Genomic DNA, 20,892 nt, shown 5'->3' with positions numbered 1-20,892 from the left:
TGAGAGTGTAAAATATAAAAATTAATTGAGCCAAATACAGAGTAGACAATATCACGCCTTGCAGATCTATTTAATGCAGATACGCATATTATGATGACTAGTTGTATGATTAAGTTTTCTGCTGATCACTACAGTAATTGGAATGATGATCAGGAAAGTAATGCACATACCAGGTGCAGTCAAAAGGAAAGCAAGCCTGTATATGAAGGTTTCAAATATATTTTTAAAGAAATCTTCCCTTGAAGATCCTTGCAGAAGCCCCTGGTATACACACTGAATCAAGGCAACAAAACTACCAATAAAATTACAGGTTAATCCACTTGGCAACAAAAAGGTCCAGTGGTATGAAAAAACCCTCAAGCCTGCAAATTACTTATCAACACCACAAATTTGTCTGTAGGCTGCAAGTGTTTTTCTAATGCTAATGCAAATTATGAAAAAGAAAAAGGATAGGCCACCAACTGAAAGAAAACATTTATTGAATCAAAGTCAATACTTCCCTTTTAATATCTACAAGCCAACACTGAACTGACTTTATTCAAGAATGAACACAATGTACAAATTATGTCTGTTATAAAAATATGTCAATTTTTTTTTCTGGCTATTGAGCTGAAAACATTTTGACAAGTGCAAGATATGTTTGGCAAGCAAATTTAAGCCGCTATTACCAGTGACAAAGCTCAAATAATTTCATAACCAAAGTATAGTTAAGACTCATTGATAAAGTGGCACTGGACATGTTGGCCGCTAAAAAAAAAAAAAAAAAAAAAAAAAATCACTGCACTGCCACATGTTTATGCACCCAGACAATTGAACATCTTGATCTTCTGTCATCACAAATCAGTACCTTTATCAGTGAAGACTATCCAACCTAATTCAAACTATTCAACCAGATAATTGACACCTGCCACTGGAGGACAACTGAGAGAAGGCAAACTACCTCCACGGCCCTGCATTTTGTATGTTCTTTGCAAACTGTGAGAGCAGAGCTGGCAGGTTTATACATGTTTAAATCAACCTGACAGCTGTTGCAATCTGAAATCAGGGAAAGGATGGAAAAAGAATAAAGAATCATTTATGACAGCAATCTGTATTTATGAACACATGTGTGTATGTGTATAAAAATGGATCTGACTAGGCTCAGTTATGCCTTGTTTGGATGGGGTTTTTTAACCACATAACAATTTAACTCAACCAAGACTCAATCATTGACTTTGCTCAAACCACCAACAAGGAGGAAAAAAAGGGACAATCTACAGCAAAAATCTGAAAACAGTGCAATATTAAAATACAATTTCACAACATGTGAAAGAAACATGCTTTGGAACCTGAGCAAAAGGCGTTTTACTGACTTAGTAAAAAGTCACCCTGTATGTTGTTTTCATTGGCATTTGTTCTGCCAGATTAGCATGTTGCTCTTAGCAACTTCCATGGCCCCTAAACATTTAGTACACAGAAACTGCCAACCACTTAGAGAGTTCTATTAAATTTTTTAGCTAATATTGCAGGCAGTCTGACATGCTGCTGCGGGAAATGAACATATAGCCTAGAATTAAGAAAAATGGTAAAAAGAAAAAAGAGCAGCCAAACATGATGCTTTTCTTTTCTTTTTAAATAGACTAACGTGTTTCCACAACACCTAGATACGGTACTACACTGATTTACAGTCTTAAGATCAGCTCTTTCAAAATAAATATACTGAACATTTACAACAAATGCCTCATGAATGCAAGCTCTCTCTTTATTATTTCAAGACCAGCTGGATAAAAACTAAAATAAAGACATAACTCTGAAGCAGCTAAGTTACAAGTCCTTTTTCAGGAACAGGCATGACTTGGTGCCACAGCAAAGTTTTTCACCAGTCTGCAATAGGCAATTTTTTTTTTCTCCTAGCACCAAGTGGGCCACCATATAAAGCAACTTCACAAAGCATGCAGTCATCTACTCTGCTGATTTTGTATGAAATAATCATTTGTGCTTGCAGGTCCCAGACCTTTCAAAGATGGGTATGAACAACAGATGACTGAAGACATTAATGGAAACTCACTCGTTTCTAAATTACTTGAGTGAAGAAAAGATTTAAAGACTAAAAAGCAACCAAATGTTGTGCATTAGTATTTCTGAGGGATGAGGGAATCTAAGGTTGGTGCTTTAATTTGCCTTAAGATAAACGAAAAGCTAAACCTGATCCTAAACAGCTCTATGTCCATGATACTGGTAGAGGCCAATGTGTGCATGCCACCAAAAGGCACGGTCGGACCCATCTGATAAATGGCATCATCAGAGCAGAACAGCAAATCTTCACTGGAGTAATCGCAAAGGGTGAACAATGATCCATCACTTCTCTTGTCATAAGCACAGAAAGCAGTCACCAAGGCAAAAGATAGGACAGAGGGAAGAAGATACAGGAACTCACATAAACCTAGAAGACAGAAAACACATTAAACAGAGTTTTGAACATTCTGAGTGACCATTTTACTACTGTAACATTGCTATTAACACCACACATATTATGCTTAAATGGATGGAACTGTTGCAAGAATGGTACACTAATCATATAAAAAAATTCTTCTGAAATTTATTACACAACTAACTTTACTTGCAAAGATTTGCCTGTATAAAGGCAAATTATAGGTATAAAACAGGCATATGAACAGACTGATGCAGTCAGGACAATCTCTTGTTCATTGGGTAACAAAATTAACATGTTTACATGATACTGAATTTTTTACTAAGAAATGCATTTTAAAATCAGGCATCATCCCCTATTTACAGGGAGCTAATTACAAAGTAGCATGATTTATTTTCCTACTACTCTAATAGTACCTAAAAAGCAGCATGCAGTACTTACTGGAAGGGTTTCCCAAAGGTTATCCTGCCTTTGTATCTACAAGCTGCATCTGAACATTTGCAGACATGCCACCTCCATAGCCTCCCTTGGACTGCATTTGATTCTGAATTGAGCTGACCTGAAGACAGAAGGGAAAGGGAGGAAGAGAAAATAAGAATGGCACCAAATGCTTCTGATTGCATTTATTGTTTAGGTTTGGTTCTGAAGTGCTCCTGTACCATTAAAGCTACATTACTTTAGCATAAGGACGTGCAGTGTAGGTTTGCTGAAATTTTCACTTCTGCAGGCAGCTGAACAAGTGAGATGGAAGAACTGGTGCTGAGGCAGAAGTTTTTCCTCTCTCCTGAAGAAAACTGGCTGATTCAGGCTTTTACTGATCTGCTCAATTACTCGAAAAAAAATTAATCAAATTTCTTACTGGTATCCAACTCCACTCCATCTGACAAGCTGTAATTTATCTTATTATATGGAAAGTGTTCTTTGCCAAGTATGATAAACCAGAAAAGTGGACACCATTATGTTAAAAATATAACGGACAACTTACAAAATATCTGGATAGTATCTGCACTGTATGGCTAACTTAGCATAATTAAAAAAGGACTTTCTAAACCAAAAATGAGCTTTTGGTTTGTGGAAGGCTTTTTATTTATCTATTTATGTAACAGCACACACTGCTTTCCTTAATTGCTACTATTCTTTTCAATGGCAGGGCCATTACTGTTTAAATCATACTTAATCTATCTACATCCCTGGAAATAACTTATTTGAGAGTATTTTTTGCATGGTGCAAATAAATACATAAAGGACATCATCCCATCCCCACCCTCCAAGACTCGCACATTCTTCTATGGCTTTCATTGCCTTTATCGACAAAAAGGAAGGGAACCCATAGTTCTTTCCTGCTTGTGTTGCATGAGTCAAAATAATCATCTCCAAGTGCCTGCAGGAAGACAACTCCAACCTCAAAGGTTTGGCCTTTTTCTCTCTGCACCCCAGAGTATAAATAACAAGTACACAATGAGTACAAAATAACATATCCATTCAAGGCTACAGCTTCTGAAACTGAACTTGCAGCAAAGCCTATGCCTGGAGGGCACCGCTTGCAATTAGTACAGGTATGTTCCTTCACAAAGACCTCAAAACATCACTAGAAATCTGTATTAAAACAGCACTGGAGAAATATTTCCAAGTAGATTGCATGATATTTTCCCTATGAAGACAAAAGAAATATATTCTTTCCCACAGTAAAGTAAAACACATGCATACACACAAAATCAGCACAACTCCTTCTTACACAGTTTCTCAAACCAATGTGAAAAGAGAGCTCGATTTAGGATCTTTGTCTTCAATAGTATGGCATATTGTACTGCTGTGCTAAAGACCTTATTTTTATGTATTTAAGCAGTGCAACGTAAAACCATTTACTACCTTGGCACTTTGCTCAAATAAGCAATACAGCTGCAGCAAAGCAATGTTATATCCACATTTTTCTTCAAGGAAAAGTGTTCAGAGCCAATGCTGTAGTAAGGCTGACATCAGAGACTACAGAGTCAGTAAGGAACCGTGGAGAAATGCAACCACATTCATGCGGTGGTGTTTAAGAACTTTAGCATTTCACTGAGCTCATTGTTTTCTTCACCAAGCATCTTCTGTTGCTCTTTGGAATAAAAGGAGTTCAAATTTAATCTTTTTTTCCCTCAGAAAATAATCAATCTACATGTAAATGTATTCACAAGAATGACTTGAGGATGGCATTAATTTAATCTGAATGAACCCTGCCTCTAGTGAAAAAGAGCTAGAAAAGCATCTCCAGGCCATGTCACCTGCCAGCCCAACAACTTGCCTACATGACTTTAAAATTCTGAAGAACAGCAAATCAACACAAATCGCCAGGCTACAGTGTAAATTTTTACGAGCACTTCTTCTAAAGGTTAGAATAATTTCTCTGGTACTTGAGTCACACATATAGATGTTTGTGTCAGTGGGTAAGAAGTATCAGTCTAAAATGCAGAGGCTGTTACACTTGAAGCAAAGCAAATGCAGCAAATTAAATTTGACTGCTTTACCAGTTCAGTAGCTATTTTATATATGAAAACTTATATAGGAGACATACGATGTTAAGAACACCGAGCAAAATGCAGGTCTAACAATTGTGCGATTATAAGGTGGTATTTTTTCTGAAGCATTGTCCTTTTGAGGCAGTCTGAGCTGCAAGAACAAGCACCATGAAATGAAATTATTTTTTTTCTTTCTAAAAGATGACATTGCCTTCCTTTGATCATACATAACAGGAAGGTTCTACTCTCCTATGTCTAATTTAGATAGAATATGTATTTAAAGATTTTGGAAGGGGAAGAGATTCCACCAATTAAAGATCACACAATCTGTTGTGCTACTTATCTATCTCATTAATTTCCTCCTTCCTTTTTTTCCCCCTCCCTTTCAGAACTAGGAGATAGCACAGATGGTCCCTTGAGAAAGAAAACAAGGGAAAACTAAGAAAAGGACAGAATAAATGAAATCAAAGGCTAAACTGAGAAATATGAAGCAGAAGAAGAAAGTGAAATTTCTCCACGGAATATGAATAAAATAAGAAAGAAAGTGATGGGAATGAGAAAGAAGTAGTGCACAAAGGGCTTCTACTATTTAAGCGTACTTTTAAAAAAAGGAGCAAGGTGCTCTACAGAGGAGGCAAACAAAAACCAAAATATTTCAGTAGTCAGAAAACTACTGTCCTCAGAATCATCCTGGCATCCTATCAAATGAAAAATCTGATTGCCAGCTCACAGCTTCACCATATCTATGATTTTAGAGCTTGTACAAAGCCACTTTCCCCTGCAAGCCAGCCCATGTCTCTGCCATGCTGTGGACTATTTCGGCATAGATATATACACTGAACCTGGTGCATTTCTGCCTGGATTTCAGGACCCCTATCACCATTTCACCATCTGGCATGCACACAGTGCTGCCTGACCCATGTGCAGATGATGTGCACATTTTTTTCCTTACCATGACATGGAAATCCAGAAATTTATGTCAAAGGTCAATTTAAAAAATACTTTAGTTCTGCTCCAGTAAAATTTGTAAACATAAATATGGATGGTGTCTCAGGGAACTGAGGAGTAAAGTAGACTCAGATAGTGGATGAAGATTCAAACTTATACAGCAAAAGCTAATGAAAATGCAGGAGGTCTTCCTAAAGTATTCATAAAAGGGACAAGGAGGTTCATGAGGGAGTATTATGTCCACACTATAAAGGAAATTAATCCCCAGAAAAACATGTGGAGTTCAAACACTGTAATCTTGAATTTACACTGTGAAGAACTAACAAGGAGACTGGATACAGTATTACTCCAGTAAGTCACCACAGAAGAAGGAGGAAAATAAGCAGTGTGAAAAAGTAGAGATTTTTGCTTCTGAAGAGAGAGGAGTGAAGAAAAGGGTTATTTTTTGCATACAGATCCTTTCTATCTGGGATCAGAAAAATCACTCTGACCACTAATGCAGCACATTATCCAAATGAAAAAAAAAAGTAAGAGAAAGAGACAGCCATTTATGAGCTTTCAAAATTAAAAAGTCTATATAAAGGGACAATAATGATTATATACCATCCAGAGATAAACTGGATATTACGCAAGGCAAAGGTGAGGGCAAGCAGGGGTAAAGTCTGAGGTTAAAGAGACAAGCGTCAGGCAATCACCACAAACCTCAAGAGGCAGCTCAGCTGTGAGAATGAGGAAGGTTCTCACAGGAAGGACAGCAAACATTTAAAAAGCAAAAAGCCACACTTTAAACAAACAAGCAAAAAAAAAAAAAAACCAACTCATTTTATTATCACTTTATTATTTCAGTTTATAATGGCTTTAAATATTAATGTAGTATATTGCATTAAATAAGTAATTAGCTTTCACTCAATTTTATCCAGTTAAAGCTGTGTTTGTCCACTTAACTTGCTTACACAGGTTTTAGTAGATGTCACTTCCAATCCATCATGTTGTTTCTGGGAAAATGTATTATATTGTTTGTCATGTCAGATTTTCTAGCTTTGCCCTTCCTCAATATGTACTGAGTTAAAAAGTTTTTGTCTGATTCCAATAAGCTGTAAACTAGTTGAAACTACAAATGATGTCACTTGACTACATTAAAATTATCTCCTTCCTTTACAGCTCTGCACTCTGATACCTCTGACAGAATTATTTCTTCTCCTTTGTCAATAAGTTATTTCTCATCGTTTTAATCTCAAAACATTTTTTTCCTTTAAAGAGGATTGTTAAGGTCATTAAGTATTTTTCATCATTATCTACATAAAACCCTTTTCTAGATTGCATACTGTTGACCTTAAACACAGATTGACATTTTGTGTAAATACAAAGTTGTGCAAAAGAAATCTATCCTCATAAGCCAATTTTCAGTATTTATCTTAGACTCTGTTTTTTACTTTCAAAGAGACAAAAATATTTATTGCTCCTGTCATCTACAGGAAGCCACAAAACCTTGCCTGTGACATCATTGCTTGCCCTGGAAATAATCCACCCTGCAAATACAGCTACAGAAGATAGAAAAACCTCAACAAGGACACCCAAAAATATTTGTGTGCACTATATACCATGGCAAGTTAGAGTTTTACATGAACTATATTTAAAGTAGCTTAAAAGAATTTAAGGTGAGAAATCTAGTCAATTATAAGACACTTTTCAAAGTTTTCTCTGAGATACTCTAGTGTATTTTTAAATATACCTCTATTTTAGTTCATACATGCCATCAGAATGTATTTTTTAAAAGTATTCTACTCATACCCTGTACAATTTATACAGCATCTACTATGTATTGTCAATAAACATAGGAATTTTAAAAATGGTATGCCATAATCTCGAATACAAGTGTTTAGTACTTGGAAATAAGATACTAGTAGGTTGGTCTTCAGTTTCATGGAGATTCTTTCTTACAGTTGACTCTTTGCGTCAGCCACAATATACATACACGGTGTCCCTGTATTCTAAGATGAAATACTCTTCATCCACTCATGCTTACCGAATTCATTCCACTGAACAGATCTCCTGATCCTACATGAGCTGTGTGAACGAAGTTTGTTGGCTCCCCAATCATGCTTCGGTCAATCCGCCGTCGTCTTTTCTGAAAGGAAGGTAAAGAAACCTTCTAACTAAGAGTCACAAAAAAGGCAAAACCAATGTGTGTCATAAATGTAAGAGTTAATTGTCCACAGGGTTTTTCATACACTGGGATATTTTCATAGAGTCAAAAAGCAGACTCCAAATTCCCAGGTTAACCAAGACATCAGTAATACTGTCCTTTGTTTTAACCTAGAGGATCTATAGCATAGCATTAGACCAGCACTGATACCACTGCTAACACTTAGGCCAACAAAATCTTTGTAAATTACCTTACTACATTCCATGGTTGCAATATTTGAAAGGTTTAATACAGTAACTTCTGCCTATATTTGTATTTAAATCGTGATGTGACAGGTGAAATTTGAGGTTCAGTCATTCAAAAAAAGAATTAAGGATCAAAGAGCATCAGTATAGTCTATGAAACCTTGAACTTAACAGAATTTCTGATTTGCATGCCACGGGAACTTCTATCACTATTTGTAATATACTTCGTGGTTCAGCACAATGCCTTGAGTTCGATCAGGGTTAATCACAGACATGTCTTTGCTGAAACCTGTATACACAGACAACTTCCAGTCTGCATGGTTGCAGAGCGTGAGATGAAGGGGTGCAGTCTGAGAGTATGCCAGGATGCCAGAATGGGGACTCTGATTACTGTGCCTCCCCTTTCTCACCATCACAGCTTTATTTTTTGTTAATGTAATAATACACAAATGAAAAACTTGAGGCAGTAAGGACTTCCTCTAATTAAAGCCACTTTGATTGTCTGCCTCTGGCTAAGCATTGCCTCTAAAGGAATAAAACAAGAAAATCCTATCCTCGTTTATTAAGCCAGAGCCAGGGAGCCTACAAAGAGTAAACCATACAGTGTGCAGTCACCATATCCTGTATTTGAAAGAAAAAGCAATAGCCATGAAGCACATTATGAATATCTCAATTTAAGGTGTGTCATACAAAATACAGCGTAGTAACTAAGAAACTATTTGAGCTCAATTAAAAACTTCCCATCATCTTGAAGTCCACTCAGTCGCATTTTTAAAAGGATCTCCGTTTCCAATCTGCAATGAAATCGTCAGACCACCCAGAATCAAGACACAAAGGTATGTGGGCTAGCTGCTATTGAAACACAGCTACAGATTACGTCTTTGTGAATCAGAGCCCACAGCTATAAGCATACATCCTGGGGGCTAGCCAGCAAGTACAAACACATTTACTCCTTTCCGGTACCTTTTCCCTATTACTAACACCAGATTTCAGTATGTTTCAGTAACTTACTGCATCATATTAATAGCTGGGGTGAAACAACAGAACAAAATGACCCAATCTATTCCAAAACTATTAGCGAACTCTCTACTCCCAGCAAATTTGACAAGATCAACCAAATAAAATAATCATAGCTATAAAAACATCTTCCTGTAGTTTAAGGGCTTTCACAGAGAAAATGTTTATGGAAATCCATCAAGGTTTCTCAACTACAGAAAAATATTAGTAGAGTTCATAAAGCCATAAAAAGCCACAACAGAATCTATTACCATGTCCCATCAATGCATTAATATGTCAATCTGGAAGTCAAGCTCATTTATACATATAGCAAACGATTTCTTAATTTATGCATGATATCAGCTAGTAAAGCATATGTGACTAACTTGGGGGAACACAACCCATACCAGGCTTATGCTGCCACTGGATGAGAACTGCTCACCTGACATGTTCAGGATGAGGAGCATCTCCACCAGGTGTGATGATCATTTTAAATGCACATTGCTGTATTTACACAATATAGAATTGTAATATGCTGTGACACTGACATAGAAAGCAGCTCTAGAGAGCTGTAGCACACCACTCCAATTAGAACATTTCAAATTGTTTCAGGTCTGCAGTAGTTGCCTCCCTCCCCATTTAAAAACAAAACAAAACAAAAACCAGCCAGAGTCAGATACCTTTCTATGTCTAAACAATATATCCATGATTTCTTGGTTTTAGTAGAGTTTTGAAATGCAGGGTTTTGATGCAGAGAAAATGTAGACAATCTCAGAGCTTTTGGAATTTTTTTGTTTCAATCATTTTGCAAAAAACCAAACTCCTTCTTTGGGTGACTCAACTTATTTTGCTCCTTTACTAGTTGCTAAGACCACTGGCATGCCGGTAACAGAATTAGAGTGCTGGACCTTGTGAATGACTGTAAATGATTCTCCATTCATCATCAGCTAGTCAACCAGTAACCACCAGTTAAAGTGAATTGCCATCAAATCCTCTTTCTTATCTCAAGCAAGTTTCTTATCAGAGGCCATCACCAGTCACACCAAGGCATGTGCCCACAGATGTGATATCCTTAAAGCAATGGAAGAGTATTTAAATGCTCTGCTATATTAAGACCACAAAGTATTTCACTCTGAAAGCAAATCTTTGTGTTTTTTTGCTGCAGAAGCATTTGGTTTGCATTTACATTAGTGCTTTAGCTTGGCTCATGGGCATGCTTTTGAAGCAACTTTGCCAGTCCCTATTTAAAACGCTTCAATTTAAATTTCAGAGTAATCTTGGAGTGTACAAATTGGACTTCTTTTGGGTCAAGCTGAACTGGAAGACTTGCTGATGCACTCCTACTGCTAACAGACATTGAGGCTAATGGACCAGGCGATACGGTCTGAAGCAGGCCACAAAAAGACAACTAATGCACATCATGACTCCCCAACACCAACTTTTCTACTCTACTGCATGGCTGCTCCTACCAGGATATGTCACTTCTGTATACAACTTCAGCAAGAACCAGTGACCAGTTAGCATGGGGAGCGATGCAAGAAGTCACCTCTTTTTGAGGAATGTAACACAGGAGACAGGAGTAGGGGAACATGCCAGGAAAGGTTACAAAGCTTTTACAGAGGACACCATAAACATTAGCTTTGCCAGGGTTTTGTTGTGAAGTTCTTTTTTCTGAGGCCCTGTACCTGTGAGAATACATGCAATACCACTGTCTTTAAACAATAAGAATTAACACACAGATTGATTGTTTGGTAAATTTAGTATATTTACTTCAGAGAAGCTGAGAAGCAACACAATCACCTCTTACTTAAGAAATGAGTTGTACAATTATGCTAATTTCCCTCTGTATCACTTGTACCATTCCATGCTTGCTCCTAGTGCAAGTCACGTGCCTGAGCTGACAGAGCCAGTGAAAATGAATTCCCACCAGCCTTCACCCATGGCCAAAACTCCACTCGATAACATACCATAAATAATTAGTTTTAGAATATATATCTACACCACTAGCCACTGTAGTAATGAGATCTGACTATATAGGTGATCTAGAAAACAACCGCATTGTTTATGATGCTAGTGCAAAGGACTTAAGCATTCGTGCACCTGAATGATTGTATCATCTAAAGGTTTGTTTTAAAGATGTTTCTGGCGGAATACATGTATGTCTCAACTCTGGCAGCCTAACTGCAATGAGACCCTATGTGCTGGATCTGTGTTTCTTGTGGATGTTTCCTTAGCAGGGGGAAGTAGAAGAAAGCTCACATTATTATTAGCTAACTTGTTTGTTATCTTTCTTGTTAGCTTGGGTCATTATTGAAATATTTGGTATTGATGGGCAAAAAAGTTCAAAATCTGAATTGCAGTATTTCCCCCCTCTTGCCACATCCCAAGGCACTTACCCCTTTACTAAGAGGGGCACGGGTGGCAAGGAGCACAACAGAGGTGAGGTGAGATGAAGAGACTTGTAAAGGGATCCTGGAAGTGGAATATGAAACGTCACTGTTTAATAACTTTACTCGGTTTGTTCCCTTGACAAAAATCTGCAGAACCTGTACTGTAAAGTACAAACCAGGTAATCTTTACACCACAAAAAGAATAAATAATCTTTAAACAGAAGTAGAAGAGATGCAGGTCTGTGTGTTGAATATTTGAAAGGAATAGAAGCAGTCTGAGGACCCATCTCGGAAGCTTTGAACGTATACTAGATGCAATGAAACTGGATCACATTTCAGTTACCACAGTAATGAAGTAAAGGACTGACGTCTCTTCTATTCTTAATCTGCAAGTGATGCTTTGCACCCACACAGGGTAGCATCTCTTTCGAAGTAAAAAACCAGAATTCAGAAAGCCACCAATAGTTAACATAATACAGAAATTATTTTAAGCCTGCAATTTTCATGAAACTTTTGGTAAACAGTTTTAAACTTCTGTTTAAAAAAATTAAACTATTTATACCATGTATTCAACCTGCCCTTCAGCAAAGCCACAAGCATTTTATTGCAAGAAATTCAAAACTGTAATTTGTTTCTTTAAACAAATAATTGCCACTGATGGGTCCAGAGGCATGTAAAATTTCTTTTATTGCTCTCTATTTTTGGCTTGCAGTGAAGAAGTGGTCTTTTTTGACTATTTCCAAATTTTCTCCAGAGGCCAGGCTGTGCTCCTCTAGCTCAAGACACTCCATAGTGATGGCAGCAGTTCTGAATTAGACAAGTTTTCCACCTGTATATATACAAATAAAAAATAAAAGTTCTGGAAATTTTTCTCCTTTCCTTCTAACTATCTGTAGAAGAGGAACTTTGGTTCAAATTTGTCATAATTTCTCACTATTCTGCAAGGTTACCTCTATTATTTTTCATGAGATGCTATTTGGCTTCTCTTATTTCAATATAAAATCTTTAAGCTGGCTACAGACTCACATGCAGAAAATCTAAGTAGTAACATTTATTGAGGCATAATCCCTGTGCTTTATAGTCTCCCTTTCTGAATAAAATGATGAGAAACATCGTATTTTAACTTCAGAACAGCCTTGATACATAATTAGGGAAAACCAAAACAAACCACCATGCTTTGGCATCTCATCTGATGCAGAGCAAAAGCATCAGTTTCCCAAGATTAATTTTCCAGTCGTGTATCAGTTTCTTCTCTAGTTTCAGACTATTTTTTAAAATAAAAATAATTATTTAGAAGGAGTGCAGATTGCGTAAATCAATTAATAACATTCCACAGTAGAATGTGCCATGGCCAGCAGCATTTGAGGCTTCAGTGGTCCTCATTCATCTGCCAGGTTTGCCGTCATGCAATCAGCAATGCTTACTGCTGGCCTGCAGGCTCAGTAACCTAGCTAAGACAAAAAATAGTTTTTTTCCCATTTATTAAATGATCACTGTCATAAAACAGGCGTATCTCTCTCTTGGCAAGAAGGTAACTAAAGAACACTTAATTCCTCTCTGAAGTCTGATTCAAGACTTAACAAATTTACTTGCTAACTCTCTACTGGGAAACTCCCTGGTGAACAGAGAAGGGAATGACCCAGCTGGATTGTTGGTTTGCAGAATGAGTTTCTGCGGTCAGAGAAGGACCATTTACATTTATTACTGCTAAAAACTGTGCTCTTGTCAAAGCGGAAAGACAACACTAGCACACAAGAAGATAAACACTAGAAGGTTACACAGCTTTTAAACTTGTCTCCACAATACTCCACTTTTCTAGACTGCTTGGTCACTGCTATCTCAGTCATTAAAATGGCATCAAATATAGTAAGAAGTAATTCACTCTCTATGATAGTTCTTTGCAAGCTTGACTTCTAAGTAACAGCAGGGTAATCTGAGCATCATGAATAACTTTCAACTACATCATTTAATCCTTTGCCACACTAGAGCTCACATATCTTTCCATACTAAAACAATCCAGATCCCAAACTCTCCTACAGTAAAATAAATCCCTGTAGAGCTGCCACAACTGCTGCTCTTACGGTAGACAGGACAAATGCAACAGGGAATATGCTCCTGGTTCTCCTCTGTATCTACCTAGAAGATGCGTTTTCATGATTAGGAGCTAGTCTGCTTATACTTTCAACCCTATATAGATGCACTATCAAGATAGTTACAGCTAAGTAGGTGATTTGCTATTTTTTTTTAATAGGAAGTATCAGATTCATATGGAGGCTCACAGCTATTGCATTTGACCTTCTTTCACAAATAACTCTCAAAAAGCGATGTTTTTTTTGAGAACTTGTGTTAGCATTCATTCTAGCATTAATGTAAGGCTAACCCAATGCAAAAAGTAAACTCTTAATCTGGTAATTTACTCTCTGGGATCTTCACGACCAATCAAAATAGGTATTTCATAACTTTTCCCTGAGGACAAAGTGATCCATTAAACTTTTCAATGATACAACTCTCTGTTGAAATAGAGCTGCTTAATAGCTTTGTATTCAAGAACTCAGCTGAAACTTCAAAAGTAGTGCAGGCCAAAGATAAAACTAAGATAGAAATCTAAAGAAAGGACTTAATCAAACGCTAGATAGTAAACCATTTCAAGATGAGGGATTTGGTTGGTTACAGGGGACACTGCAAAAGAAAAAGCACCTTTCATTTTATTTTCTTTGATCTCTCTTACTTTTTATATCTGCCCTGAGGAGTCCCTGTGCTGTGCCACCCAGCTGATCTTCCACAGGCTACTGCACAGGAGGAGCCAGGTACCTGCTCAGAATAGAAGCATCACATCACCCTGCAAAGGTGGCATTTGGTCCTCCCACATACATGCTGTTCTGCTTCCAGAACAGTCTGGCTGGCTGTCTCTCAAAAGAGACATGTCTGGGTTCCCAATATTGACCATCAAAATTACCAAAGAAGGTCTTAAAGAGTGTCTTTCACCAAACTGTATATAAAGGGGCTGCAGAGGCAAGGATGTCCCTTGTATTTGATTTTGTGCATTATGTGTTTAAGATGCCTTTCTCTACACTTTCCTCCCTAAGAACCTAGAGATTCATGTTAAGAACAATGAAAAGCATGTACACGTATAAGGCTGGAATGCTAATACACTCCCATCTCTAGCAACTGGATTATTATTTAGCAAACTAGCATTGTGAAACTAGTGGCTCGATGTATAGGATTATTACATAGCCAGTAGGATATTTTTGAAGAAGAAAGGTCTTTGTGCCTCCTAAACATTTCCCTGAATATTGTGGTACCATCCATTTTTTTCTCCACTTTTTATTTTTAAACCCATGAACTTACATTGCAAATTCCAACATTTATACAATCTGTAAGTATTATATGGAAGCTGATTAAATTAGAGAGACATCAGGCACAGTAATGTTAAAATTCCAGTTAGGCACTACCATATGTTTGAAGTTTTAACATTTAGTTTACTTTTTGAACCATACAGTGACACTACATTGAACTACAGGAGACCACATACTCTCTGATGAGGAAAGGATGAAGAACTTAGGGTTCAAATGCCTTATGTCAAGAGGTCTATCAAACAGAAGAAACACAGAGAAGTGCAACCAAGATAATATGCAAGATAAATTAAAATGCAACTCACTCCTTGCAAAACACTATATTTCAGGGATAATTTATTCTAAAGCAGTAACATGTGGTACCTAAGCCCAGTGTAATGACGTTCTGACCAGTGCTGTGATTTTCATCAGCTGCGAAACTCCAAAGCTGCTACCACTACTAACACATTTTTCTCAGTCCCTCACATTGGCAGTTTCCAGCAGATTGCTTAAAGAGTCTTGATTGCTTATGGATCTTACAAACCATGGCTTCATCAGAACAGAAGCAGGAGGAAAACAACCCAGGTTTTCATGCCAGCTCTTTAGCAACAGAAACAAGCAACAGGCCTCCAGCACACTGAGCTTTCATCAAGTTTTCTAAAAATCCAGGATGCTGCCCAACTCCTCTAGTTAAAGGAGAGTTAGGAAATTGAGACGAAGGATGGAAAAGAGGCAAGTTTTTAAATTGTGTAAGCTGCTACAGTTAGCATCTAATAAAATGATTATCAAATGTACACTGGATTTAGCCTTTAGGCAAAATGGCTGGGATTTACTGACTCAAGTGGCAAAAAAAAGAATAAGCAAATCTGATTGCTTTCTGAACTCCCAAGCAAAGGAACTAGCAATTCTGTCACTATTTAGAAAAAGAAAAAAGTACAGGGAAAATAAAATAATTAATACGGAAGAGAAGCTGATTTTATAAAATCTTAAGTACAATTTCACATTGAATGAATCTATTTTGTAAATGAATACTTCAAGCTGCATTGCATGTTGTTGTTATCTCAATCAGTTCCTTTCCTTTTAGCAAATTTAGCACCTTTTTGAAGTGTGCACTTTTTGATCTGTTTGCACAATATTCCCTTATATTGTGATGACGTTAGCCATCATATGACAAAACTGGCAATACTAGCCCCTGTTTTCTAAATAGACAGGAAAATTTGCCAGATGAGGTCAAATGACTCCAAAAGACAATAGGTCTTTTAAGAAATGTGTTTAGCTCACACGTTAATAGGAACTTGTTTTGTTCCAGATGCTTAAACCAACTTTAAGTCACAGAGTAAGCCAGATTCCTTGGTATAGCCAGTAAGCACTGTCCTTTTCAAAACACACATTGGCACAATTTTATGATGACATCTACAACTTGTAACTTGACTGTCACATTATACCATGAACTAACTTCTCTTTCCAGTAAGTTTATTCTCATTACTTTTTGTGATTAATGCCTCTTTAAACATAATTAAAAAAAACCAAAACAGTCATCTAAGATAACAATATGGTTTTCTACTGTAGCAACCATACTTCTTTACTGTCTTTAGACAGACCACGCAGTCTGATTGTAGAGTAAAGGGTCATTCATCAGTGAAAAGGACGGCAGGGCATGATGAAAGGAACAAGTCTGTGATACTTGCTTGTGGTATCTCAGCAAAAATCAGAACTTACCATTTAACATATAGTCTTTTCTTACAGTTGCCAAGCTGCTTAACTTCCAACGCATCAGCTGTTGCTTGGATCACATGCTTACTACCAGCCCACACAGCTGGAAACAAAAGTTTCTCACTGTACCTTTTGGAGTAATTCCAGAGCTGTGACACAGGTAAGGGACAAAAACTCTGCTGCACGTGGTATAGAAGGAGAGACTGAAAAAGAAGGTTTGTTCAGCCTTAAGAAGAGATATCTGCTTGTGGTCCTAATTGTCTTCCACTACCTACTAGGAGCATACAGAAGACAGACAGACTCAGAGGTGCACAGCGATAGTATGACAAGCCACAACCTGAAGTTCAAAACAGAAAGTACTGATTAAATTTTAAAAAAGGTTATGTAGGTGGTCAAACACTGAACGAAGAACCCAATGAATCTGAATATCCTTCCTTGGAGATCCCCTGAACACAACTGGAGATGGCCCTGAAGAGAACCTGCCAAATTCATGTATACTGTGATTAAGTTATAAAAGACGTACCCATCATTAACCAATAGACATGAGACAAATGCTTTCTGACCACCTGCAAAATGAGGGGATATTCTTCAAGTTTTAGATCCTGCTGCATGACAACAGGGAGACAGAAGATTAAGTGATATTGTTTAGAAGCATAGTGTTTATATTTAACTAATAATTAATAGGTGTATTGTAAGTAAGAAACTAAACAATTATAACTAACATCATCAATTATCTCTTAGTATAGATGTATTGGATGTCAAAACTTTCAAAAATAGTAATGCCTATGTAATAATTACGTGAATATAAGCAATGCAAGAGCACCCAGTTGCTGGAGCACTTATGGAGGATGATCCCCAGGACTGAAAAAATAAAGAATGCTGCCTAACAGTATAATTGACTCTGCTGTTAAGTTTATTTCTTTGTTTTAGCCCTGCAAAAGCCATAGTTGGTTCTGTTCTGAGTACATGCATTGCACTAGATGACATCCAGACGTCTCTTGCCACCTAGATTATTTCCCAAGTCTAATCAACTGGTGATGAAGAGGAAGAATGTAGAGTGGGCTTGAATTGACTTTCCTGTAACACAGATGCAGTATATTCTCCCCCGTGATCAAAAACAATCTTAAAAGACACATTAAACAAATGATGTAAAGATACACCACAATACAAACTTTCCGGAAATTTCTAACAGCTTCTTAAAAAAAAATTCCAAAGTTCTGATAAGAACATACTGTGAACTGCATCACGTTGATCTCTTTCCTTTCACTTGCTGACCTTTTCCAACAAGAACACGGGAAATACTTGAAAGGTCATCTGGCATGACAAGAGCTATAGCTCTCTAGAAGATGTATGTCAGGGTTACAACATGTAGCCTCTCCTGCTCAGCCAAATGAATGTGTGTCCCCCCCCAGCCACAACACAAACAAAAGCTTTGGGTGTCCTTAAGTATGCTGCATATTGAAATTGTTTCGTTAAGAAATTATACTTCATGCTCGTAAATCCTGCAGTAACACTTCCTTCAGCTAGGTGACTAATACAAACAGGTTTGTTATGTCCTGCACATGCAGGTGTCTGCACATATTCGCATCTATATGGAAGCATGCATGTTGCATAAGATATAGTACATATAAGCCCTCTGTACTGGTAGGTACACTCTGTATGATATTCTAAACCGGAATGATATGCACATACTAAACATCAGTACAGAAAAGTACAAGAACAAAAAAATAAACTGAAACGTTACCTCCAAACAGATAATAGCCACTGCCAGATAGAGGATCCTCAGACACACTTACCAAACAAATCCAACCACTTAATAAGTCTAACACTTTCTCTAGACTAGCTAGTTAACACACCTACTGCTCTGAATATAATAGCTCTAAATGCATTGTCATATGTGCTCACAAGCAGGAGTTTGGTACTGCACATTGTGATTCACCTTCGGCTATGACAAGAAATCAGGGCACACATGGTGTTTTCAGAAAACCTCTGCACACCACTCGTAAGTAATTCCTTTACCGAAAGAAGCTGGATCTTCAGGATTTACGGCACTCATCTTTTTTAGCTGTAGAATTCATGGGTGGAAGCTCTAGTACTTGTGCCGCAGGGAAAAAAAAAGCTGTAACATTTAATAATAATATCCTTGAGAGTCAACAACCACAGACACAGTGAATTCATCAGCTTTTAAATACCTCTGTGAACGTCATCTTCAAAGCCTGACACTAGTTTGCCCAAATAGCAGCAGCAGCTTCTTTGTTTATATACTTATGCAATAGAATACCTAAATATTCACCCAGTTTTCTGGTTGTGTACTGTACTACTTACTTCCCACTGAAGTTGTATTGACATGAGCTTGGTCTGAATGAAGATACTTTTTTTTTTTTTTGGTACAAATCCTTTTTAAAAGCAACTAATCCCGTCCCAGTTTTGTGTGTGTCAGGTCCACAAGACACACTCCTGGCTGCTGACCTTTCTGGCAATCTTCCCATTGGCATTTTGTTGACAAGTTATTTGTCACCTGTGTGAACTCATCATTATCTCTGGGTTCTCCTTGCTGCTCCAAAGGCACCCTGACCAGTTACCTCATCAGCATATAAGCAGTCACACGGCCTCGGGTGCCCTGTTTTGCATAAACATGGCAGGATGAATTTGCTTCAGTGGCCATCCCACTTCTTGCTCCTGTGAGGACTTCTGCAAAGTTCTCAAATTTTGCTGTCATATTCATCCAGTTAATTTTCAGTAAGGCACTGGAATAAGTGCATCTCAAAATACATCATGATGTAGTGTGTCTTTGCTTGCTCTTGGAACAGCAAAGCAAATAGTAGTTAAAACCTACAGAAAGGAAGCAGGAACAGCCTCCCAAATTCTTCCTGTACTATGAAAAACAGTCATTCATTTGAAAGATTATCCCAGTAGTGGGTGTGGAAATGATGGCATTATACACAGAATTTGAAAAAGACAATACAACAACCATCCAAGACAATTTAGCAACAGATGGCCCAGTAGGTATTTTAGAGCTGCTTAGATGCCAAGCCCACACATGGCATGGCTAGAAGAATCTCTGGAAGAGTACCCCAGCAGTAACTCCTAAGAAATGTTCAAATCAACAGCTGCACTCAGACTTAAAATAGCTTTCTGCTCAGCTTTTGACATATTCAGAACGGTATCTGACACAGAGGAACAACACAAAAGCCTGTGCCCAAAGTGTAGCAAATATCCCTGAAAGATGGAAGGGAAATTGTTCAGGAGCCAATTAACAAGTTACAACAGAAGCACAGGGGCAATGGAAGAGCAACATGGTGTGCCATTGCAAATCAGTAGGCTCGCAAGACAGATAATGAAGAAGACTGAACATTGTGAAGAAAAACTTCTAGTCAAGCACAGTATTCCTACTTATTTCAGTTTAACAAGGAACATAAAAAGTAAGTCCTCTCAAGGAGTGTCCTGCTTTCCCTAGCACAACAAAGGCATCCTTGCTACCTTGTCCAACCTTCTATCAAAAGGAAACCACCAGTTCCAAGCATGTACGCGCACTTTTGCATAGTCTAGCTAAGGTATGCCTCAATTCCACAGGTCTTGAGTGTAAACAATCATTAACTATTTATATTTCATCAAGTCAGAAAGTGTCCCATATTCCTGATTCATTTGTCAAATTCTACTCTTCTAAATACAGCCTTGTTGGAAAGAACCAGTCAGGAGCAGTAGCAATATCTCCTTACTCTTCCACTAGCTGCACTTGGAATAGACACAAATTTTGTTGAGGATAAAGCCTCAGGTATGTTCATTATTCAGAATTTACTGCCAGACTCAGAAGTAGGATCAACAACAAATCATACGATCATTTATAGAGGCAGTGTTGGCTGATCATAACATTCAGAAAAATTCTTCTTCTTACTAATCCTTTTCTCTGGTAAGCCTGCTTCCTTCTAATGCAGCTCTTCTGCAGTAAGTTATCTATGATAAATTTATTACTGTGAGAGCAGAATTTCTGTTACTGTATTATTGCATGTCCTACTTGCATACTTTTGGACACCATTCCTTCAGTCTAGTGCTGGCAATTCCAAAGTTGGATCCACTGTAGAAATCCAGGAAATATATTGCCTTTCTTAGTATGTCAGATCTACTGGTCTTGCCAGAATAAGCCCATATTTAGGAGCTTCTTAAGACAGGAAGAATAGGAAAGCATGGTTCTTTAGCAGAACAGGGGAAGATTT

The 20,892-nt window shown here is 37.6% G+C and overlaps 1 protein-coding gene across 5 annotated transcripts in view; it reads right to left on the bottom strand.

Moving 5' to 3' along the window:
• Nucleotides 1-293: 293 nt before the first annotated feature.
• CDC42SE2 (CDC42 small effector 2) overlaps nt 294-20,892 on the bottom strand; it is an 82,385-nt gene continuing 61,786 nt past the window's right edge. For all 5 annotated transcript variants that reach the window (XM_065656415.1, XM_065656412.1, XM_065656417.1 and 2 more), the window contains 3 exons: nt 7,883-7,984; nt 2,852-2,969; nt 294-2,422 (listed from right to left, as the gene is read on the bottom strand). In XM_065656415.1, coding sequence (XP_065512487.1) covers nt 2,871-2,969; nt 7,883-7,984 — 201 coding nt within the window. In that variant the 3' untranslated portion in view covers nt 294-2,422; nt 2,852-2,870. The remainder of the gene's footprint in view (nt 2,423-2,851; nt 2,970-7,882; nt 7,985-20,892) is intronic.

The sequence above is a fragment of the Caloenas nicobarica genome, chromosome Z (genome assembly GCF_036013445.1).
Source record: "Caloenas nicobarica isolate bCalNic1 chromosome Z, bCalNic1.hap1, whole genome shotgun sequence".
NCBI classification, from domain to species: domain Eukaryota; kingdom Metazoa; phylum Chordata; class Aves; order Columbiformes; family Columbidae; genus Caloenas; species Caloenas nicobarica.
This window is presented reverse-complemented; position numbering and strand designations above follow the sequence as displayed.